Source organism: Delphinapterus leucas, chromosome 4, assembly GCF_059928025.1.
Source record: "Delphinapterus leucas isolate spDelLeu-1000000601 "Yukka" chromosome 4, BTC_Dleu_Yukka2, whole genome shotgun sequence".
In the NCBI taxonomy this organism is placed as follows: domain Eukaryota; kingdom Metazoa; phylum Chordata; class Mammalia; order Artiodactyla; family Monodontidae; genus Delphinapterus; species Delphinapterus leucas.
In genome coordinates, this window is record NC_143132.1 from 93,688,709 (window position 1) to 93,715,015 (window position 26,307).

At 38.9% G+C, this 26,307-nt stretch overlaps 1 protein-coding gene across 1 annotated transcript in view; it reads left to right on the top strand.

The window, feature by feature from the left end:
• The window catches only part of SPATA16 (spermatogenesis associated 16), a 222,963-nt gene that overhangs the window by 185,290 nt on the left and 11,366 nt on the right, over nt 1-26,307 (top strand). The window contains exons 8-9 of the mRNA XM_022575393.2: nt 2,817-2,981; nt 5,599-5,682. Of these exons, the coding sequence (XP_022431101.2) occupies nt 2,817-2,981; nt 5,599-5,682 (249 nt within the window). The remainder of the gene's footprint in view (nt 1-2,816; nt 2,982-5,598; nt 5,683-26,307) is intronic.

The window sequence follows — 26,307 nt, forward strand, 5'->3', positions numbered from 1 at the left end:
TTCACGTGCTACTGAATGCTGCTGTGCTTTTCCATGTATTAACTTTACAGGCTGCTGTCAGTTTGCACCTTATGTACTGTGCTTCCTGGGGTGTTAAAGAGTTAAAATAATAAAATCTCTTGCCAGGCATGAAGCTTCCTTCACAGGCAAAATGACCTAACTAACCAGGTTTTGAATACCTTGTTAATTTTACTTGTAATTTCCTCCAAGTGAAGCACAAAAATTGTTTATATATGCACATTGGAAATGAACAATAATATGTGTTTCCTACCCCTTTTCTTTGCAATTAATGTTTCTATATGTTATGGCAAATGGAAATACATTCCCAATACTTGGGCTCTGCTTTTCAGCAATATTATGCTGTGCCACTTACTTTCCAAACATTCATCCATACCTGCTATTAAATCTAGACAATTGTCTGGCTGAAGCTTTCATCTGAACTTGCTATTTACCTAACCTTCATTGTACCTGTGTGGCCACTTCATTACACTCTCTCCAGCAGCTAAGGAGCTCTTTGATCACTTCTGAAGTCTCACTGAGAGGGCTACTTCCTTTTAGATTTAGCCCTTGCTAGCATTAAATGTGAGCTAATTCCTTCATTTTTCATTATTTCCTTGATTTTCTTAAAGCAACAGCATTAAAGCATTCCTGCTGGCATTTATTAATTTTTCTTTCTTTTTCACTTTATCTCTCAAAAGCCCCAACCTTGTATAGGTAAAATATTAATCTGTAGTTTCCTGATGACCAAAACTGCATTTGGCTTGGGGTGGGGGTGGGGGGGTAGGGGGAGGACCATTAGCAGTCAACTGTATCCTTTCCCTAGTGTCCTATCCATAAGGAGCACTTCCTGTTTTGCTATGCATCCAACAATCCAGCTAACAAAGCACCACTGCCTTCCACTATTTTTATTGTCCTGATGTTTTGGAAAATTACACTGATAGATTATGTTTCCATGCAGGCCGCAGTTGTTTCTGCACTTTGGAGTTGAGTCACTATACCACTTTCCTACAACCAGCCCCACTGTTTATTTTAAAGAAGGACAAAGAAAGTAATTTTTCTTGGGAAAGAAAACTGTTTCTCCTGCAACTTGCTTTCCTCTATTTGACAGTATCCATTGTTTAGCTACATGTTTAAGCTCTGTGGGTAGGCCGGGTATCTCTTCAATTCAGAGAAGGGATCTCAAATCCACAATTTGCAGTCATTGCTCCTATAGGTTTATAGGTTTTCAGATAAATGATTAATTGGAAAGAACAAATTGGCAGGGATAAAGAGACATTAGTCAAATGGCAGAAAGAGATGTTAGGAAGAAATACAGCAAATACAATGCAACAGTGCTCAGCCTTTCTTTATTACCAAGATTCTAGGAAAGCGCCAAATTCTAGAGGTTGGTGTCAGTCAAGATATGTGTATGACATTTCAGAAAGGACTGCCTTCTAAATTCAAGTTAAAATCTCGATGCTCTTCAGTAACGCTAGTTTCTAATAATTTTTCTCCTTAGAAGAGAATATTTTAAGAAGGAAAAGTCACGTCTGCCTTCTCTAATTTCTGGGAGAAAATCTGTTTTATAAGTATGCACAAACTAAAATAGTCCTTGTGCAGATACTAAGCTTTAAGGTAGTAGTTTACTCTCCAACTTCTGTTTGAGATATTTGAATATCTGAATTTTTGTATAGCTAAAATTCATATTTCTAGGGCCACATATCAAGAGATTGCGATTCACTGAGTAAGGTCCAGGACTCTTCCTAGTTAACCAACAAGCCTAGTAATTCAGGTGCAGGTGATCAAAGAGGAAACCTCCACTCCCCGACCGCATAAAGGGATGCCGCTCATCCAGGCTTCCACTTCTAAGCACCAAGATTCAGAATATCATCACCAAACTAAATCCTCCTGTGACTTCCCATTTCTCATCACCCTCCAAACATGACAGGAACCCTCAGATGCCCCCTTATGTCAGAAGTACTTTTTCCTAAACAGAAATGTGAGAATTTTACGATAAACTTTGTCTCACCTATCAAGCAGTACAGTTTGTATTAAACTTTTTAGAGAAGGTAACATGTCCTCTCTATGGCTGGCAGTAGCAAACACAGAGGTAGGCCACCTTAATTATAAGTGTGCCCCATTTTAAGAAAGCCCAAAATACCAGTAGATTCATGGAGGACACCAACCTCCATAGACAAGTGCACAACAGTCTATTTCAAGATGGATCATGTCAGTTGCTGGAATGGTCCTAGGACCCAGAATAAATCACTAAATTGCCACAGGAGAGGAGCCAGAGTCCATGGCCATCCAATGAGAGCTAAAGATAAAAGCAGAGCTGGAGGTTTAATGTAAGCCACTGGACTAGACAGAAATCCACTTGCATAACATTTTTCAGGATTCAACTTGCATAAGAAATCTTCCTTTGTATAAACAAGACAGTGGGCAACTCTTAACTCTTATGATGCCTTGGTGACATAGATAAAATCACCCCCGCTCAATGGACACAGCTCTGTGGGATCGCCACTGGGAGAGTGGAGCTCAGGTTCAATTTCAGTCCTTCTTTTCCCCTCATCCCAGATTCCTTAGGCAGGGCCACCTGCAAATCCTTCTCAACAGTCCTGCCAAGCGTTCCCTTTTATATATCAACACATTCATCTATTTGAAGGAAGGGTACAGACAATTCTCTAAAATAATAGAAGAAAACATTTATTTGCACTAGATACCATTACTTCAGGGAAGCTAAATATGTTATTATTTAGCTGACCTGACTTCAATCCCCGGGGAGAGGTTATTTCTGTGGTTTTGTTCTAAAACATTTCCTTCTACTGGGAGACTAGGGGAGTCTTCGTGCGTGCTCAGGTGTGATGGAGAAGTTGCAATATGCCAGCCTCCTCAGCCGGCTGCAGAGAGTAAAGGAGCAGTCCCAGGTGATCAATCAAGCAATGGCCGAGCTAGCAACCATTCCCTATCTACAGGACATCAGTCAACAGGAAGCGGAATTGGTACGCATTTGTTTTTCTTTGTTTAAGCCCTGAGCCAATAAAAGAGTGATATGGTCTGAAAAAGAATGTGACAATAAATGCAGTCCAAGGGCAAACTCCCCAACCCTCATGAAGCATTCTAATGAAGAAACTGGAAAATGTAGAAATGTGTGTGTGTGTGTGTGTGTGTGTGTGTGTGTTTTATTTGCCCACCCTAACTAGCTTCTTTTTTTTTTTTAATAGCAAGACCTTTGTGATGTATGAAAATATGGAAGAGGGCTGATTATTCATATTTTGAGTCAGGCTTTTTTGTTTCAAGTAAAGTGAAATTTTAATACATTGTTTCTTAACTCCAAGATATGTTAATACAGGATGCTCTTCAATGGAAAAGTAAGAGGAAAAAACAGTCATTGCTGGATAGAAAACTGACCCTACAAAATCATCCATAGCATTTTCTTATTTACTTCTAATGTCACATATATGCTGGCGGTGCCAACACTCGCACACATATGTACATTTAGTTAAGAGAGGTGTCTTGAGGGGAAAATGTAGTCAAATGGTGGGGTGTTTTTTTTTTTAACTGAATTGACCAGTTAGCTCAGAAAACACAGAGCCTGTCAAAAACTAGTTCAAGAAATATCTTATAGAACAAATCTCCAAACAGGTGTTTATATTATAACCATAATTTATATTAGAAACAATAGCACCTCGTTTGAAAAACGATTATTAATCAGTGTGATGGCCATTCAAGGAAAGGTAAAATTCACTCCATATAAAGCCCCTAATGTGTTGCTGGGAAGGGCTCTTTGAGGCTCTAATTGAATGTAGCGAAAACTAATTACAGACCTGAATTGAATTCACATAGCAAGGATGAGAACAACCCAAACTTATCACCTGTAATTTTCAGATAACTAAAGGAACCCTCCCTCTTTGAACTTTTTAAATTGTTACAAATTAATCAAGAAGTGAACCGCCAACATTTATAATGTTCATCTGAACCTGTAAAAGTATATTAAATAAATACTGATATTCAAAGTAAGCATATAAAACCGAGTAGTTTTATATAATAAATAAAATATTTTATATAATAAAATATTTTATATAATAAAATAATAAAACTCCACATACTAAACATTAAAACTATGAGAAAAAAAGTCTATTAGTCAAGAATTTACTAAGTCAAAACTGGCAATAATACTTTCTAAACCTGTATGGTTATGTGCACAGAACACCTTCTAAAAGGCTAAGTGTTTATCCTACCGTTCGTAAGGCATTCAGGAGTGCAGTAAGTGTGGAGCTTTCAAAGTGCATATTATAGTCAATTTTAGATGATTAATGCTCCTCTGAGATAAAAGAAAGCGAAGAAAATGTTAATTTAAGAAGCTGGCACAATGTTGATCCTGTCTTCCTGAAAAGCACATTCAAGATTTAAATGAAAAATACAAGGGAGTTTTCTGCACTTAGGTCTTCTTAACCACACATCTGCAGCCTTCTTTTTCCTGGAAATACTTATATTTCTAAATATACACAAAGAGCACAAAACTAGCATTATTAACATCACTAACTAATGTGTTAGTGCAACATTCCACTACCCGAAACCTTGGAAAACAGGATTTCATGGGATATTTTCATAATTTATATACCTACTAGAAAAAAAGTAAATGTATAGGGATGTATATGTGCAAGCCAAATATTTAAAAATCATGTATCTTGCAAGGGTTCATCACCTTAAGTAACAGATTTTACTTTCCAGCTTCCAAGCATAGGTTAACCTAGATACAAATCCTCGAAACACCTTTTATGATGCTATATAAACAGTGACTACTCAGTAGAAGAGTTTTGAGTGACTCAACTCCCTACCCTCCTGTTTAAGCTCTGCAATATCTAAAGAACAGAAAGATTATCTAAGGGTTCATAATGTTTGACGCCATGGTGAACTGAGCTGGAATATGTTCATTTTTAGAGAACTTTCTTTTTTAGCTTTGAATATCACATGGCTTCATGTGGCCTCATTACTTTGCAGCCACATATAAAGTGTGTGTATAGGATTATTTTAAATTGGAATATGGCAGTTCGGGGCAAAGGGTGGAATGTTTTAAACTTGCCTTTGAAATGGAACCTAAAAAAGTAATTCTGGTTATTTTGAAATTTTAGAAAAGAAAAGCATAGTAAAAGAACATAAATGAGCTAGATCCTTTAAGAGGCAATAAAACAACACAATTTTAGTACGGTCCTCTGGTGAGCTTTTGCATGATGCCTAGAATTATGATACATTAGCCTCAGGAGAAAATATTAAAATGTGTTCATGTACTACATGCCATTCCCTGAGAGAATTAACTACCGCCTTCATTCTTTACAACCCAAATCTGTTTTTACAAAACATCAACACTTACTACATTAAAATCTATATGTTTTCTACAAATTTTCAAGAATCTTTCCATTATTTCAGTATTTTATATCTGCAATAATACTTGGTAATGACTGAAGCAGAGATGAGGTGGCAGTGTTCATTGTCGGAAAGTTGAGTAATAAAATCATCAGCGTACAAATGATTTTTTAATTAGGTTTTAATCTGTGTATTTAGAGAAGTTATTTCTGTGTGAATTCCACACTGATAATTTTTATCTTGGTGCCACAGCTGCAGTCACTAATGGCAGATGCTATGGACACCCTTGAAGGAAGAAGAAACGATAAAGAACGTGTGTGGAATACAATTCAAAAGGTAAAACTTTCAGCTGAAGGAAAAAGACATATTATTCTCAAAGAAAATGTCCATCTTGGGTCAAATCTGTTTAAAAGATAAAAAGAAAAGGAAATTCCTGGGGTTGTTTTATTGGTTGTTTTCTTTTTAAAATAAATGCAGCTCTCTCCCTGGAAGTGTAGCCAAAATCAAATATGGATTTATTTAATCTGTTTCCTAAGGTCTGCTGCTTTTCTGACTGTGGTCATATGATTTTATGGGTCTCTTATCACGCTCATTTTCATATTGTATTTTCGTTATCTGCTCCTTCATTATTGGTTATTATAGATATTTTTTAAGCCCTTTCATCAATGTTTTAGTTTGCTCCCCAACCCTTTCTTCCATAATGGTCACTTGAGGAATAATGGCTACATTTCAGGGAACTACAAATGAACTAGCACATTGATGTTTGGGGTGAAGGAGTAACAGACGGGTTGTTAGAAGTAGAACATCCCTTCATTGGTTACCTGAGTTATGCAAAACAAGCACTGAGATGCACCTGGCCCCAGCTACTCGGGAGACTTGTGGGATACCACGGGCCCCTCTGGCAATGCAGGAAGGAGTAAGTAGTGTTGGGTCTCCAGTCCAGCTAAAGGTGATAAATTCTGGTCAATCTACTCCCCACTGAGTCTCCTCCAATCACGGTAAGAACCCACAAAGGAAGAACTGGTGTCAGGAGATGTGAGAAGAGCAAACCAAAGAAGCCTTCAGTTTAAGAGGTAAAGTCAGCCATGAGGGATTCCAATGCATCTGCAGAAATGTGTGTCTTCTGTAATCAATTCAGAGGCCCTATGATAAATGCATAGAACAGAAATCAACAGAGCTCAGCAAATATTGGTTGGATATCTACTGTGCCTGAAAGAACACTGTATGTTAAGGATATTGTGCTAGACAAGACAAACAAAGCCCCTGCCTATATGGGCCTACCCATCTAGGAAAGAAGACAGTTATTAAACAGCTACTTATAAGTTTAGTAACTATTATATTTAAAAAGTGGATGTTCAATGATCTGTGGGAACAAAGACAGGAATATAATCTGGTCTGAGAGATCAGAGAATCCATCTCTGAGAAAGTGATATTTATAAATCATTTAAAGGAGAGTAGTAGTTATCCAGATGAAAAGGGAGATTTCTACACAGAGGAATAAGTTTGTACCAAGAATGCTAAGAAAGCATGGCAAATTCAAAAACTGACAAAGGAACGAGGAACATATTTCAAAATGAAGTGCAGAGGCAGAAGAAGTCAAATCACAGAAGATCTTAAAAATTACATTAAGGATTTTTTAAGGATTTGGTCCTAAAAACTATGTTTGGGGAAGTATTAATATTTATCTGATAAATATTTTTGAGACATCGCTAGGGCTGTAGTGGGAAAACAGATCGGGGCTACAGAAATTTGGGGAGGTCAGTTATAAGGAGGTGACTTGATGTACAGTGGTGGGCACAGAGATGGAGAGAAGCAGACAGATGTAAGAAATATTCGGGAAGCAAATATACAGGCCTTATTCACTGATTGCATATGGGAGTTTAGAAAGAAGAAAAGGTTAGAATGATGCCCAGACATTGGGCTTGAGCCACTAGGCAGGGAATAGGAAGAGGTTCGCTGGTGCAAAGGAAAGAAATACTTCAACGAAGCAGCTTTTGGCTGAGAACATAAACTCTTTCAGAGTCCACAGAAACCACACCAGGTATTTGAAAGGGAACTTAATATACAGAATGGTTAACTGTGTATGAAATAGGTAACTGAAAAGGAAAACAATAATTCATTACCAAGGAAGCAATTAAAGGAAACAGCTACCACCCCCTAGGGCTGGAGAATCAAAGAGAAGAGGTTGCAATTACTAAAACTTAGAAACTTGGAGCAGGGACCTGGCTGGGCCAAAACTCAGATCTCCTACTAGGAGGTGCTATTTAGCTGGTGCTAGTGTCCCTGAACTTGGAGGAGGGGTCATGAAGGGCTGAGACTTAGACTTCTGAGGAATGGGCACTAACTCACTAGTGCTGATGGGGAGTGAAAGAAGGCAGTTTTAATGGGGGTAATCTGGCAACTTTTGGAAAAACCAAATTCCACTGCTACTACAGAAAAGAATGTATGTTTCTGGAGCAAAGAAACTTTGCTGAATAGATGCTCACGGGAACTCCAAGCAGACAGGAAGTCCGCAGCAAATAACCAGGAAGCAGCAAGTCCCTCCTTTCTCCTTGGGTTTTACAGTGTCCCTCTATCGACCCCTATTGATGGAGACAAAGAGCTGGCAAAACAGAAATGGGGTTTCCAGAGTTCCAGTCCCAGCATCAAGGAGCTAATTACAGAAGGGTGGGTTTGGAATTAAGAGACAATAGGCTAATAACTAGGCCAAAAGTGCACTGAACTTAGGGTGCCGGCAAGATATCCAAGGTGAAGTACAGGAGTCTGGAGTTCTGAATAGAAAATTGAATAGAGATAGAGTTTTCTAAGTCATTGGCAAATTGGTGGTAACTGAAATCATTTGAGTGGATGACATGGCAGAGAAAGAGCGTATAAGAAGAAGAGAGGTTTGGGGAGCACATTTCAAATTTAGGAGGAGACTAAGAAGGAGTGGCAAGACGAACTGGAGCTAGAGGTAAACGAAATCCAATGCTCATGAGAGTCAAGTAATATAATTAAATATTTCTGCTGACTATAGAAATAATTGTTTAGCACAGGGGGTAGCAAACTACAGTTCACAGGTCAAAACCAACCAACCACTTATTTTTGTAAATAGAGTTTACTGCACACAGCCATGCCATTCACTTAAGTATCATCTATGTCACCTTGGCCAAGTTGAGTAGTTGCCACAAAGACCATATAACTCACGAAGCCTAAAATATTTACTATCTGACCCTACACAAAAAGTCTGCTGTATGCTTATACCCTGCTTTAAAGCATTATCCCTCCCAGAAATATTTGCATTTGTACAGTAAATATTTATAGTTGCAAATCCAAGAGAGAACAGAATAGTCCAATTATGAAATTCCAAGGACTAGCCAAACAGGTGGAAGAGTGATTGACATTCATCTATACCTGTCTGCATCTTGTAGACAACCACCAGTTTCACCTCACTCTACACTAGTGTTCTGACGCCCACATTCATAGGAGCATTTAGCCCACAGCTTCCCGCTTTGCCCTTACTGCAGTTATCTATTGCTGTGTTAAAAATCATTCCAAATATAGTGGTTTAGAACGACAACGTTATCTCTCACAGTTCTATGTGTTGACTAGACTTAGCCAGGTGGTTCTTGCTCAGTGTCTCTCATGCAGTTCAATCTCGTGGCTTCTGTGCCTGGGACTGGAGGAGTCACCTGAAGGCTAAAATGGACTGGACTCACACATGTGGTGACAAGCTGATACTAGTCAGCTGAGACACTGACTGGAGTGCCTAAATGTGGCTTCTCCATATGAATTAGGCTTTAAACAGCACAACAGCTGGGTTCCAAGAGGAAGTATCTCGAGAGAAAGGGAAGTATTTAAAAACCACCAGTCCTCTAAAAGGCTAGGCCCAGAACTGGCATAGCAACTGCTACCCTATTCTATCGGTCAAAGCAGTCACAGCCCAGCCCAGAATCAGGGGATTGGAGAAACAGATTCCAATTCTGCAAGGAGGAGTGATATGTGCATTTGTGGAAAGAATGAAATGATAGCATCCATCTTGGAGATAAGCTTTAGCAGTAGAGCCATGGATCAGGGCCCCGGGCTGGAAAACATACCTGCAAGCAAGCAGGAGTCAGGAGAATAGTCAAGTCAAGGCCTCTGAGCCTGGAACACATCAGAGCCACTCAACCCAACCACTGGGTATCTAGAAAGACTTACTGGTGAGCAGCCAATCTTTCCAAATTAAAAGCCCTTAGCTTTCTAAATGGAGGCTCCTGAGAGGTCTTTAAGAAGATGTGAATGGGAAGGAACGCGGTGCCAAATTTTTCCCAAGGGCTTTTAATTTGGTCAGTGTGACTCTACAAAGCATGATCCTATCACTTTCAGACGATTCCGGTAGCAAGTAAGTAATTTCCTTTTACTGCTACAGAGTTCATTTGTGTGTGCAGGAAAAAAAAATAATTATTTTTTAAAAAGCTAATTGTACAAGCTACATTGTGTTCTGAGCCCACTAGAAGTTGATATCAGCATCACCACCTCTGAGATCTGTTATCTGTAATAGAAACAGCTGTTGTACCTAATGAAAACACTTGAAATTTTCATCTGAAGCAGAATTATAGCAGCACCTCCTAGTTCCATGGAGTTAAAGGGTCTGTCAGAATCCCTATTACCTAACACAATTTTCAGGGCTCCACTTTGTTACAGGTCTATAAAAAGACTGTCAAGATGAAGCCTGATTCATGAGGGCTGACCTCCTGTCTATATTTTGTTATCTTTGAGATTTCTCTAAGAACCCGGAAAGAGAAAGAATGAGAAAATTCTGGGCTTTTTTCCTGATTCACCAGAACTAAAATACTGTGTATTCTTTATAGAGTTTTAGGAAAGTGGCTCTTGTTTTTCTTTGGCTTTACAGAGTATTGGCTTTCCAGTAGTTAATTCCAGAAAGATATATGTATGTTGGTTTAGCTGTGCAAATACAAAAATAAGCAGATTGTGTCCAAAAAAAAGGGTAAATTTTCTTGTGTTGGAAAGTCCCATGCCATGACAGGACTCTTTAAATAAGAGTATCACACTTTGCTTAGTTTTAGTCTGTAACAAAAATACCTGAGAAAACACACCCCTCTGAATATCCCACACGTCCTGTTAGCACACTGCTCATTCCTGCATTCAGTGACTGGGGCAGACACTGTCCTAGATGCTGGAGATACAGCAATGAAAAAGCAGTGCCCTCATGATGTTTGCATTCTGCTAGAGAAAAGTAGGCAATAAACTACCTAAAGAAATATGGAATATAAGTAATAAATGCCATGGCTGGAGAAAGCAGGAAAGGAAAATGGAAAGTACAAGATGACTGCAACTGCAATAGAATACCCAGGGCAGGATTCACCAAGGTGATAACTGAACAAATATCTGAAAGAAATGCAAACCATGCAAATATATGGTGAGAAGCATTCCAAGTAAAGGAAACAGCAAACTCAAAACCTTGAGACTGGAGGGTGCCTGGTACATACAAGGATCTGCAAGGAGGGCAAGGTGACTGGAGTAGAATGACACGAGTAATACGAGATGAAGTGAGAGAGCAGAGGAGGTAATGTTTTGTCAAACAGAAAAACAAAAAACACTCTAAGCTGCTGAGGTGAGAAGACATGGAAGGGGGCAACGGTGGAATCAGGAAGACCAGTTAGGAGGTTACTGCAATGATACCAGAGAGTAATAACGATGGCTGGAACCCAAGGTTGCGTGGCTTGAACCTTGAACCTAGATAGTGGCAGTGGATATGAGAAGTGGTCTGATTCTGTCTTCTATCCATAAGAAGAACAAAGACTTATTTACAGGGAGGCTAGTACAGTAAAAAGCACCATGAACTAGCGATTCAAAGACTGGGTCTGTCACAAATTAGCTCAGAAGCCACATCCTTTCTCTAGGCCTCAGTTTTTTCATCTGTAAAAATAAAGATATTGAGCTAGAAGATTCAAAATCCCCTCCCAGCTCTGAATAAATGGGTCTTTTGAAAGCCAGATCATCAAAATGCAAGAAGAGTTCATGTTTACTGAGCTCTTAATATGGGTCAACACTCTCCTATTCACTTTACATACAGCAACTCACTAACCCTCACATAAGGTAAAAGGTATAATTTATTAAACAGAGAAATTTACCAGTTTTCCTAAAGTCACACAGCCAGTAAGTGGTAGAACCAGGACTTGATCTGGCCTTAGAGCCTAATCTCTTTCTTGATAGAAGCCCAAGCTTTGTGCAACCTGAAAAAGCCCGACTGACCACCATTTTTATATATGGCTGAGCGTTCAGGTGTGAAGCCAAATGGGGAATTATGGTGGCCTCCAATCAAAGTGGAATCTGGCCATAAACTAGCCCAGTGTGTCTGTCTTCAATTCTCAAAATAAAGTTCTTTCAATCTGAGCCAAAGAAGTCACTAAGGAATTTTCGGTTTAGTCTACCTTTGTGATCTGCCCATATAGGATCCTGTTCCTCTGTACCTTAGTTTTCCATCTCTAACCAGAAAGAATGCAGAGTCTCAATCTACAAAATCTTGACCATGAATTCAGTTCCCACTTGTGGGACCTTGGGCAAGTCGCAGCCTACTGAGAAATACAGTGTGTTCATACCCTTACCACCTACAGAGCCTATGATTCTGTGTTACTTAGCATTGAATCCTAAGGCCCATTATGAACTAAGCCTGAAGAGAAATAGAAAAAGGAATCTTTAGAAAAAGGAGTCTTTTAAAAAAACGTGCCAACTGTTAAGTTGGAACATTCTTATTTCTTCTCACCAGAGACTCAGTTTAGAGAAACATTTAAGCAACACTGTCTACAACTCAGAAGACAAAGCTGCTGGCTCTTAATTTACAAAGTCTAAATTTCACACTGCAAAGATCAGAATTTAATCTGGTATGACATAAAATATTGTCTTATTCTGATCCGCCTCTAGATCTCTGATTTGAGACTAAATAAAGGGAAATAAAACTTTGTTACTTTACAAGTAGTGAGAGAAATACTTCAGCATCTAATCATTATCCTATGAATTTTCATGAGAAGAAATGCTACCTTACAATTTCTTCAAATATTAAAATATAACACAGTACATCATAATCTTTAAAGAGTTCAATGAATGGAGTTAAGGTAGATATCTTTAAACCATCCATATGAACTTATTCAAAATGATTTAGCTTTTGGGGGTTCCTTTATCTCTTGAAATCTTAACTTATAAATCATACTCACCTTCACTGTCATACAGGAGTGACATTCATTGATATAGTAAGTTGGTCTTTTAAGATAAAAATAGGATAGAATTGTATGTCACTTAACTCTGTTCTGTGCAAGGCTGTTGACATAGGCAGAGCAAGAAGGGGAGAGTGCAAATTCAGAGATGGGCTGGGGCAGTTGGTTGAAGACGAAAGAACAAATTGGAACATTTTATTTACTTTCCACATCAGCATTCAAACCTGAGTCCTTCCAGGAGCTCCGCTGAGAGAGATTGCCCATATGGCACTATCATTCATCAGCCAGTCGTCTGGGCTGACTAATATGCAGTTGGGGGCTGCAGTTGTGTCTCTGACAGTGCTGCTGTCTTTTCAAAGATGCAGCAACCGCACCACTCATCTGCAAAGCAGTTTGTCCAGCAATCAGGCTTTTCCTGTGTGTCTTGTTCTTTAAGGAGTCTCCACAGATTTATTGCAATTTGATTCTGAATCTTCTCAGCTTCTGGTTATGGGCTTCCTCGTTAGCATATCCCCAAATTCCTTTAGAGCATGTGCTCCGAGCACTGCTAAGCAGTTCCGTCCGTGGCATAGTGCAGATCATCACGCACAGAAACCAAAGTGCTCTTGTTGCTGACCAGGCTGAGGGGAAGGGGCAGGGAAGCAAGGCCGAAGGGGCTAAGAGGACAGGTGCCGGGATAAACCACTGAGGTTCCGGGGACGAATGAGTCTGTGCCAGCAGGCTTCTAAGTCGGCAATCATAGTGGAGGAGCCACCGGCCAAAGCCCTGGCAGATCCTCCTGACTGAGGTCAGAGGCTGAGCCCTGGGGCTGTCAGACCTGGAGGGAGGACCTCATCCTCACATGGACAGCAAAGCCACGTCTAGCCTGGCGAGCGGAGAAAGCCAAGAGCCTTGGTTTTGGCCATGGCCACTGTACAACGCTCCAAACAGATGCTGAATTTCAATCACCATTTAAACCAAACAATATCTTTCTCCTCTAACTTAAAGGAAAAAAATATGTGGTTAATTTGTTAACCATTTTCTACAGCTGCGTTTGCTAATTACTCACTTTCCACCTGTACTTGGCCTCTCCTCCAAAACTGGGAGTACCTCTTTTATATACTTTGTTGGATGAAATTATTCTAAAACTTTGATGATTTGGCAGGAAATTTCTGCAGCAGAAGCATTTCTGTGCAGGAGTCGGATCTAGCATGGCCCTCAACTAGGGAGCATGAATCCAGGAGCTGTGTCTTTTTACCAGGAGCTATCAAGGGGCAGACAAAACTAATCAGCCATTTATTAGGTGCTCACATACTTAATAAAATACTGTGATATCCAACAAATTATCAAACTCTGTTAGTCTGAAGTTTGCTTTTGAATAACTATCACAATGGAAACATGCTATAGAAAAATTTATTTCAGGTAAATAATTAAGTTAATGTGATAAAAAATTAATAATGTGATGACAAATATCATCAGTGATGACTACTGATCTCTTAGTATATGCCAAGCACTTCAAGAAGTTATCACAGAGACTTCCCTGGTGCCGCAGTGGCTGAGAGTCCGCCTGCCAATGCAGGGGACTCGGGTTCGAGCCCTGGTCCGGGAGGATCCCACATGCCGCAGAGCAACTGAGCCTGTGCTCTAGAGTCCACGAGTCACAACTACTGAGCCCGTGTGCCACAACTACTGAAACCCACGCACCTAGAGCCCCGTGCTCTGCAACAGGAGGGGCCCCCCGCAATGAGAAGTCCGCGCACCACACCGAATAGCCCCTGCTCGCCACAACTAGAGGGAGCCCGTGCGCAGCAATGAGTACCCAATGCAGCCAAAAATTAATTTAAAAAAAATTTTTTTTTAATTATCACATTTAATGACTGCAACAATCCTATGAGAGATATGTCATTATCTCTCCTTTGAAAGACGAGGAAAAGAGCTTCATAGAATTAACAAGGAAACAAGCCTATGTTTGTTAGGGACAGTATTTGGTTTTGAATCAGGTTTGTTTGGGTCAAAGTCTCTGTTCCTAGTCATTAGCTAGAACACTTATAGTAAACCAAATGCAGCTACTAAAAGTCAATGGCACAAAGAACACTGCCTGACCCAAGCTCAGTTTCTGTAAGACAACCAAAGAGACGATCTTTGAGTCAGCTTTTCAGCAGTGAGTGGGATAGGAGCATTGCAGGCATCTGTTCTTCTCTAGATCACAGCTCACAGACCCAGCTGGCGACTTACCCAGACTGTTTTACAGCAGCTGCCTGACCAAATCTGAACCCTGGCACCCACTATCCCCTGCATCATGTTACTCTTACTGTCCTCCTTCACCACCTCTCCCTTTATAGACATATCTGTTTAGGGTGCTTTGATAGGTCATCATTTTCCTTCTTCCTGCAACATCAGCACCCCAAGAAAACAGCTTGCAAGTCTCGTTATTCCTGTAATATATTTACTGTTGCTCCAAGGGTCACTTTCTGGTGAGATATCTGAATAAGTATTTTGAAATGCACCAGGATCTCAATGAAAACATAGTTTCAGAAGCACATATCACTGTAACCCCTCCACACCTTACCTCACAGCACAGAGGCCTTGTGGCCAGGACTGGACAGCACACTGTTTACTCCTCCACTTCCAGGAACCCCTCCCCTTCCAGGAACCCTTCCCTGCCTGTCCTACTAGGGAGCTAATAATATAGGGAGGTGACTAAAACATAAATTGGAAATGCTCAGATGACTCCAAACCTATCAGTGTTTTTCTCTCTGTAAAGGCTTTTCAAAATGAATCTTTCAGAAGTTCAGTGAAATATTCTGGGGCAAGGGAGGGGAGCATATATCTCAATTTCATTTTGAACTGAAGAGTTTGCTGTTCATTCTAAAAGTTACTTTCTCTAAATTACCTAATATCTCTTTTGCTTGGCAGCCCAGCATTTACTGCATGTATTTTACACATTGAGTTTTGCAATCCTTTATAATTCTAGAGAATAACAAAATACCAGCTTATACCACTTGGTAGCTAAATGAACAATAGGACATCTTCTCATTCTGTATTGAAAGTGAGATTAATACAGAGTTCAGAGCAATTGGCTTGTCACTCTGTCAGTCAATTTATAGTGTACTCATTATATCTTTCATCTTTTGGAGAAGGGTAAAAATAAAAGTACCTTTACATGCAGCCCTAAAGGAAGGTATGGGGTCATTTATCATTCCGATTGTGACTTTCTTAAAATCGTGCATGTGGAGGAGGGAACAAGACTGTAGTCAAAAACACATACAAGTGCCATAAGCACCAACACGCCCATATCTCTTAGCATCATTAAAACTGGATGTGTAAAACATATGTGTACTCTGCTAATATGGCTTTCTGCTGGAGAAGAGATTCTGGAGAAGAACATGAGGTGGCTGGTGAAAAGATGCATATGGACCAATGTTAGAGATCCTAACCCACAGATAGGATAAAGTTAGGCTTCTTTCTTACTGAATTGAAAGGAATTCGAGAAGCTTTTAACTTCCCAATACCTCTAATGGAGAGGAGACCCCCTTCAGCTTCACTGATTCACTTCATCATACTGATGATGATTTTCAGAATCAACTGGGAAAACAGATACAAGAAATAAAAGTACATCTCCCTGAGGAACAGAGGTCAGGAATCATTTTTTTAAAGCCGTAATAGAGGGCTTCCACTTTCAGGAATATGGAGGAGACATGCTTTTCCCTATTCCTCACATTAAGTGAAACCTTGGACATTATATACCAATATAAGACTCTGAAAGGTGGAATGAAAAGGGAAATGACCTAGAGACATGGGGACCTGACCAATAACATGGTGATGAGTTCACTGGATTTTTTTAAATTTATTTATTTTGCCTCATACATTCCACACTTCTTGATGACGAAACCCGGTAACCCAGAAACACTAACATGTGCAGACACACACAAAAAAACCCAACAAAATCCAGCTCCCTCCAGCCAAAGGACAAGGAAAAAGGCAGCCTAGCAAGACAGAAAGTTCTTAGGCAATAATCATCCTACTCCAGCCAAACACCACAGAAAAAAGATGGTGATCCAACCCCAGCCATGTCAGCAAAGCCCAAGTGAGGAGTTAGACTTCTTCCCTCACCGGGCTACAATAAGGTGTCTCAACCTTCCCACCTGAAGAGGGTGGTGTCAAAGAAACTAAATAGGGAGCCTAGATATTCGTCCCCACTGGGTGTGGTGTCAGAGGAGGCCTAGTAGATGGTCAGAATTTTCACCACCCACCAACAATCATGAGCCTGCCTCCTCAATGTGATGTCAGTGGAGGTCACATGGGGAGCAGTGATGAGGTACTGCTGGAGAGGTATCAGTGGAAACCTAGTGAGGAGCTTGAATGCTCATGCCAAGCCAGAAGTAATGAGGAACCCCTCCCTCAAGTGTCAATGGAGGCTGAGTGTGGAACCTGAACTTCTATCCCCACCTGGCAGTAATGAGGCAATGTCCCTCCCACCTCTTGCCATAGCAGTTTCAGAAAATCCAGCTAAAGCAGAAGGCTTAAATAAGATCCAGACTCTCATAACATTAATACCCCAAATGTACAGATTTCAATCAAAGGTCATGCATCATACCAAGAAACAGGAAGATCTCAAACCGAATAATAAAAGACAATCAATTGATGCTAACACAAAGATGTTAGAGCTATTATAATTATCTGACAAAGATTTTAAAGCAGCCACCATAAAAATGTTCTAATGAGCAATTAGAGACACCTTAAACCAAATTTTAAAATATGACATCAGACTATACTACAAAGCTATAGTAATCAAAATCGTATGGTACTGGAACAAAAATAGACACATAGATAAATGGAACAGAAAAGAGAGCCCATAAATAAACCCACACACTTATGATCAATTAATCTATGACAAAGGAGGCAAGAATATACAATGCGGAATAGAAAGTCTCTTCAGTAAGTGGTGCTGGGGGTCCCCGTAGCAGAGAGCAGGGTGAGAGGCCAACCGTGGCCTTCTCCCCAGGCCCTCCAGGCCACCTGGCCTTGGGGCCAGCAGGTGAGCTGGGTGTCTGGGGACAGGCTGAGGGCTGTGTCCCATGGAGCCCCAGAGCCCTCACCATAGCCACCCACCAGCTGGGCCCAGGCCTTGAGGCAGCGGTGAACCCCTCCCCCCATCCCCGCCTCTGCGACCTCATGGCGGCAACATCTCCATGGGTCGCAGTCCATGGAGGCTTCAGCAAGTGAAGGATATGCACACTGCCATTCAGGCTTGTCAGCTCCCCCATCTCAGCTGTCCTCTGCTTCCTGCATCTCTCCAGTCTCCTAAATAACCACCACCACTTGCCCTAGAAATGGGATCTGGGCTTGGACCCAGCTGATTTGATTTGAGCTTTAAGCTCCCAAGTCCTCCAGCCCATCAGCCACCCCTGAGAGACTGAGGTTGACACCCAAGGAGACACCCATTCCACATCCCTGGTACGATGTCTAAGGAGCTACTATCTGGATTTGGAGTCAAGACTACCCTCACCCTTGACTCACATGTTCCTCAATGTGTCTGGCACAGAGAGCCAGCCACTGTTCTAAAAATGACTTCCTTTTATTAATCTTCCTTTGAGAGCAAGAAGCTAATAAGAGAAGGAACTTGCAGAGCACTCTTCTAAAGAGTCAGAAAGAAACAAGAACACAGCCAGAAAAAATTGGGACTTAATAAATAACAAGCAAAGGAAATCATCAACAAACGAAAAGAGAACCTACAGAATGGGAGAAAATATTTGCAAACAATGGAACCAACAAGTGGTTAATTTCCAAAATATACAGACAGCTCATACAGCTCAATATCAAAAAAACAAACAACCCAATCCAAAATTGGGCAGAAAATCTAAATAGACATTTCTCCAAAGAAGACATGCAGATGGCCAATAGGCACATGAAATGATGCTCAACATCGCTAATTATTAGAAAATACAAATGAAAACTGCAATGATGTACCACATCACACCGGTCAGAATGGCCATCATCAAACAGTCTAGAAATAATAAATGCTGGAGAGGGTGTGAGAAATGGGAATGCTCCTACACTGCTGGTGGGAATGTAAATTGGTGCAGCCACTAGGGAGAACAGTATGGAGGTTCCTTAAGAAACTAAAAACAGAATTAACATATGATCCAGCAATCCTACTCCTGAGCATATATCTGGAGAAAACCATACTTCAAAAAGACACATGCGCCCCAATGTTCACTGCAGCACTATTTACAATAGCCAAGACATGGTAGTGACCTAAGTGTCCATCAATAGATGAATGGATAAAGATGTGGGGGATATATATATATATATATATATATATATATATCCACAATGGAATATTACCCAGCCATAAAAAAGAAATAATGCCACTTTCAGCAGCATGGATGGACCTAGCGATTATCAAAATAAGTGAAGTAAGTCAGATGGAGAAAGTCAAATATCATATGATATCACTTATATATGAACTCTAAAACAATGATACCAATGAACTTATTTACAAGACAAATAGACTCACAGACAGAAAACAAACGTATGGTTACTAAATAGAAAGGAGAGGGGAGGGACAAATTAGGAGTTTGGGATTAAAATGTACACACTACTGGGCTTCCCTGGTGGCGCAGTGGTTGAGAGTCCGCCTGCCAATGCAGGGGACATGGGTTCATGCCCCGGTCCGGGAAGATCCCACATGCCATGGAGCGGCTAGGCCCGTGAGCCATGGCCGCTGAGCCTGCGCATCCGGAGCCTGTGCTCCGCAATGGGAGAGGCCACAACAGTGAGAGGCCCACGTACCACAAAAAAAATAAAATAAAATAAAAATAAAATATACACACTACTATATATAAAATAGATAACCAATAAGAACCTACTGTACAGCACAAGGAACTATACTCAGTATCTTGCAATAAGCTATAATGGAAAAGAATCTGAAAGTTATACATACATATGTACAACTGAAGCACTTTGCTTTACATCTGAAACTAACACAACACTGTAAATCAACTATATTTCAATAAAAATTTTAAAAATAATTTTTAAAAAGTGGTGCTGGGAAAACTGGAACAGCTACATGTGAAACAATGTAATTAGAACATTTTCTCACACAATATACAAAAATAAACTCAAAATAGATTAAAGACCTAAATATAAGACTGGAAAGCACAAATCTTCTAGAAGAAAACATAGGCAGAATATTCTTTGACATAAATTGTAGCAATATGTTTTTGGATCTGTCTCCTAAGCCAAAGGAAGCAAAAGCAAAACTAAACAAATGGGACCTAATTAAACTTAAAAGCTTTTGCACAGCAAAGGAAACCATCAACAAAACAAAAAGGCAACCTACTGAATAAGTGAAACATATTTGCAAATAATATAACTGATAACAGGTTAATATCCAAAATATATAAACAGATCATACAACGTAATATAAAAGAATACCTGATTAAGAAATGGGCAGAAGACATGAATAGACATTTTCCAAAGAAGACATACAGATGGCCAACAAGCACATGGAAAGATGCTCAACATCACTAATCATCAGGGAAATGCAAATCAAAACCACAATGAGATACCACTTCACACCTGTCAGAATGTTATTTGTGTTCTTTTTGAACACAAATATGTGTTCAGTGTTGGTGAGGTGTGGAGAAAAGGGGACCCTTGTACACTGTTGGTGGGAATGTAAACTGGTGCAACCACTATGGAAAACAGCAGGGAAGTTCCTCAAAAAACTAAAAGTAGAACTGCTATATGATACAGCAATTCCATTCTTCTGGGTATAGATCCCAAAAAACGAAAACACTAATTTGAAAAGATACATGCATCCCAATGTTCATAGCATTATTTACAATAGCCAAAATACGGAAGCAACCTAAGTGCCCATCAACAGATGAATGGATAAGAAAGATATGGGGTGTGTGTGTGTGTGTGTGTGCGTGTGTGTATAAATATATACACAAACAATGGAATACCACTCAGCCATCAAAAAGAATGAAATTTTGCCATTTACAATAACGTGGATGGACCTAGAGAGTATTATGCTTAGTGAAATGTCAGAGAAAGACAAATAGTCTGATATCATTTATATGTGGAATCTAAAACACAAAACAAATGAATATAACAAAAAAGAAACAAACTCATAGAAAACATACTAGAGGGAAGGGGAGGGGCAGATAGAGGTAGGGGATTAACAGGTACAAACTACTACGTATAAAATAAGCTACAATGATATATTGTACAGCACAGGGAATATAGCTAATAGTTTATAGTATAAATGAAGTATAATCCATAAAAATTTCAAATCACTATAGTGTATACCTGAGACTAATATAATATTGTAAATCAACTATACTTCAATAAAAAAAATAGAGAATCTCAGCAAAGAAACAGAAGACTTAAGAAGAACCAAATAGAAATTTTAGAACTGCAAAATACAATAACCAAAATAAGAAACTCAATGGAGGGGCTTAACATCAGAATGAATGGGAAAGAGGAAAGAATCAATGAATTGACGATAAGACAGTATAAATTATCCAATTGGAACAACAGAGAAAATAGACTGAAAAAAAAAAATGAAAAGATCCTCAAGGAGCTGTGAGTCTAAAACAAGAAATCTAATATTCATGATAACAGAATCCCAGAAGGACCAGAGAAAATGGACAGGAATGAAAAAGTACCCAAAGAAATAATAGCTGAAAACCTCCATAATTTGGCAAAAGACAGAAAACTATAGATTCAAGAATTTGAGGGGCTTCCCTGGTGGCACAGTGGTTAAGAATCCGCCTGCCAATGCAGGGGACACAGGTTTGAGCCATGGTCCGGGAAGATCCCACATGCCACAGAGCAACTAAGCCCGTGCACCACAACTACTGAGCCTGTGCTCTAGAGCCTGCGAGCCACAACTACTGAAGCCCGCGTGCCTGCAACAAGAGAAGCCACCACAATAAGAAGCCCATACACTGCAACAAAGAGAAGCCCCTGCTCACCACAACTAGAGAAAGCCCGTGAGGAGCAAGGAAGACTCAACACAGCCAAAAATCAATCAATTAATTATTTTTTTTAAAAAAAAAGAATTTGAGTGAATTCCAAACAGGATAAACTCAAATTCACACCAGGATGCAGCATAGTCTAAATTTTAAACCTTAAAGACAAAGAAAGATCTTGAAAGCAGCAAAAAAAGAAATGATTCACTAACTATAGGGGAAAAACAATTTGAATGACAGTGGATTTTTCAGTAAAATATATGGGGGCCAAAAATAAGTGGCACATTTTTCAAATATTGAAAGAAAAGAATTGTCAACACAGAATGCTATACTGAACAAAAATCTTTCAGGAATGAAGAGAAAATCAAGACATTCTTAGATGAAGGAAAACTAAGAGAATTTGTCGTCAGATAACTTACCCTAAAAAATGCCTGAAGGAAGTTCTCTAAATAGAAAGGAAACAATAAAAGAAAGAACTGTAAAATATCAAGAAAACTGAAAGAACACAGCAAGCAGAAGTATGAGTAAAAACAATAGACTGTCCTCTTCATTATGTTTAACGGTGCAAGCAAAAATAATAACACCGTGTAATGTGATTCTAAATATACATGGAGTTCTGTTTTTCAGTTCCACATATAAGGAGCTTGGAATTCACCACTCCATCCTAAAAACAAGTAAAAAGCTGAACAGACTGAAAAAATCAATAACTCTTCTTGGGCAAATAAGAGACTGGACAACACAGGACAAATCACTGCTCCCAAGAAGGGAGAGACTAAGAGGTGAATGCAGGGAGATGTGGCTTTCTGGAGCAGAGACTCGTGAGCAGAAACTGCCATGGGAACCAGTGTTGGGGTTGGAAAGCCGGAATTATAACTGATAAATTGCTGTGCCAACAACTCTGAGTATTAAAATCTCTGGGGTGGGGGGGCTTCCCTGGTGGCGCAGTGGTTGAGAGTCCGCCTGCCGATGCAGGGGACGCGGGTTCGTGTCCCGGTCCGGGAAGATCCCACACGCCTCAGAGCAGCTGGGCCCGTGAGCCGTGGCCGCTGAGCCTGCGCGTCCGGAGCCTGTGCTCCGCAACGGGAGAGGCCACAACAGTGAGAGGCCCACCTACCACAAAAAAAAAAAATAAAAGCCTAAACCATAATCATAGGACTATAGAATGCTTCCCCTCCCCTCACAGCTGAGGACCACATTACTAAAGGTCTATTTATAGCAGTTCCTTTTACCCAGTACATCATGTCCAGCTAACAAAAAAAAAACTACAATGCATACATACCAAAAGGCCAAAAACACAATTTGAAGAGACAAAGCAATCATCAGAAGCAGATATGGCAGAGATGTTGTAATTATCAGACTAGAAATTTAACACAACAATGATTAATACACTAAGGACTCTAATGGATAAAGTAGACAGCATGCAAGAAAAGATGTGTAATAAGAATAGCAACAATATATTACATATGCTTATGTATATGTTTTAGGCACGTGTGTTTATATAATACATATATATGTACATATATAATATATATAATACATATATAATATACATATATGTATATATAATACAAATGCTTATATATAAATAAAATGACAGCAAAGATACAAGGGACTAGAGAAAGGAATTAGGATTATTTTATTATTATACAGTACTGACACTACCTGTGTAGTGGTATAGTGTTGTTTGAGAGTAGACTTGGATTAGTTGTGAATGTATATTGCAAACTCTAGGTCAACCACTAAAAAAAGTCAAAAAAAAAAAGAGGTATAACTAATATACTAAGAAAGGAGAAAAAATAAATGAAGGAAGGTAAAGAGACATTTAAAAAGGCAAGGTTTCTTTTTTTTTTCAATATTTATAGATTATACTCCATTTAAATTTATTACAAAACAGTGGCTGTGTTTCTCTGTGCTGTATAATATATCCTTGCTGCTTATCTATTTTTTTTTAACATCTTTATTGGGGTATAATTGCTTTACAATGGCGTGTTCGTTTCTGCTTTATAACAAAGTGAATCAGTTAAACATATACATATGTTCCCATATCTCTTCCCTCTTGTGTCTCCCTCCCTCCCACCCTCCCTATCCCACCGCTCCAGGCGGTCACAAAGCACCGAGCTGATCTCCCTGTGCTATGAGGCTGCTTCCCATTAGCTATCTACCTTATGTTTGGTAGTGTATATGTGTCCATGCTAAAAAGGCAAGGTTTCTTAACTTCAACAGAACTTAAAGACATCAGTAGACTGAAAATATCTGTATATCCTAGAACAACTACTAAATATGTTATACAAAAAATACACTAAAAACACTCTAAATATATTAAAATGAAATTATAAAAAATGTTCAAGTATCCATAGGAAGGTAAGGAAAAAAAAGAGAAGCAAAAACCAAAGAGAACAAAAAGAAAGCAAAAAATAAAATGACAAAGTAAGTCCTAACATACCAACAATTATATTAAATGTAAATGGTCTAAATACAAGAATTAAAAGACAAACTGGCAAAATTGATTTAAAATTATAATCCAACTATATACTGTCTACAAATTCACTTCAAATATAATGACATAGGCAGGCTAAAAATCAAAGGTAAATACAAATATTAATATAAGGAAAACAGTAGTGACTATATCAATATCAGACAAAGTAGACTTCAGAGAAAAGAAAGTAGACAGAGAGGACATTATAGAGAGAAACATTATGTAATAGTAAAAGAATCAGTCCACCAAGAAGACACAGCAATCCTAAATGTGTATGCACCAAACAACAGGGCTGCAAAATATATGAAACAAAAACTCAAGGGACTAAAAGGAAAAATAGACATGTCCACAATTATAGTTGGAGATTTCAAACCCTCTCTCTCAACAGTTGATAAAACAAATAAACAGAAAAATCAGAACTCAATGACACCATCAACCAATGGGATCTAACCAACATTTATAAAATAATCCATCCACTAACAGCAGAATACACATCTTTTCAAGTGTCCATAGAACATACACCAAAACAGACCATATCCTGGGCCATAAATAAACTTTGACAGATTTTTAAAAACAAATATTAAGGAAGGTTTTCTTCAACTACAGCAGAATCAAACTAGAGATCAATAATAAAAAGATAACAGTAAATGTTCTAAATACTTGAATAGTCCATGGAACAAAGAGGTATCAAGGAAAATGAAAAAATACACTGAATTGAATAAAAATTAAAATATAACATATAAAACTTTGTGGGATACAGCAAAAACAGCACTGAAAGAGAAACTCAGAACACCAAATGCATACGTTACAAAAGAGGAAAAAAATCTCAAATCAATAATTGAAGCCCTGGGGCTTCCCTGGTGGCACAGTGGTTGAGAGTCCTCCTGCCAACGCAGGAGACACGGATTCATGCCACGTAGCGGCTAGGCCTGTGAGCCATGGCCGCTGAGCCTGCATGTCCAGAGCCTGTGCTCTGCAATGGGAGAGGCCACAACAGTGAGAGGCCCACACACTACAAAAAATAAAAATAAAAAAATAATAATTGAAGCCCTGACTCAAAAACCTAGTAAAGGAAGAGCAAAATAAACCCAAAACAGAAATATAAAAGGAAATAATAAAGGCAAGGCTAGAAACCAATGAAATGGTAAACAGAAAAATAGAGAAAATCAATGAAACAAAGAGCTGGTCTTTAAACATATCAGTAAAATTTACAAACCTCTTGTAAGACTAATGAAGAAAAAAAGAGAGAAGACAAAATCATCCATATCAGGAATGAAATAGGATATCACTATAGACCCTGCAGAAATCAAAATTATAATAAGGGACTACTACAACTAACTCTACGCATAAAAATTTAACAATGTAGATGAAATGTACCGATTTCTCAAGAAACACAAAGTACCATAAGTACCATAACTCACCCAATATGAAATAAGTTGAAGCACTCTGTAACTATTAATGACATTTAATTCATAATTTTTAAACTCCCCCAAAAGAAATCTTTAAGCCCAGCTGGTTTGACACCAGTTCCACACAATCTCTTTCAAAAAGTATAAGAGAAAGGAAGCACTCTCCAATTCATGCTATAAAGTTAGTATTACCTGATACCAAACAGACAAAAACAGTACCAAAAAAAAAACCAAAACCGAAGGGAAAAAAACACCCCTAAACCCTGCAAACTAATATCTCTTATGAATATACCTGTAAAAATCTTTTTTTAAATTTTTAAAATGTTAGCAAATAGAATTCAGCAACATATTAGAATTATATGCCATAACCAAGTGAGGTTCATTCAAGAGATGCAAACAAGCTATCTGAATATTTAAAATTCAATGTAATCTACCATATCAACAAAATACAGAAAAAAAGTCACATAATCATATCAATTGAGGCATTAAAAAATTGACAAAACTTAACACCCATTCATGATAAAAACTCTCAGACAACTACAAATAGAAGAGGATCTCCTTAAATTGTTAAATAGCATCTACAAAAATCCTAGAACTAACATACTTAATTGTGAAAGACTGAATGCTTTCTCCCTAAAATCAGGAACAAGACAAGGATGTCTGCTCTCAGCACTCTTATTCAACACTGTTGTTAGAAATTCCACCTATTGCAGAAAGGCAAGAGAAAGGAAAAAAAGGCATATATATCAGGAAGGAAAAAATAAAACTTTGTCAATAATGTAAGTATTATTGTCAACAGAGAAAAACAAAAAAAAAGTAAACCCCCAAAAAAAAATCTTAAAATAAGTGAGTTCATTAAGGTTACAAGGTAAACATACAAAACTCAATTGTATTTCAATATACTAGCAATAATCAGG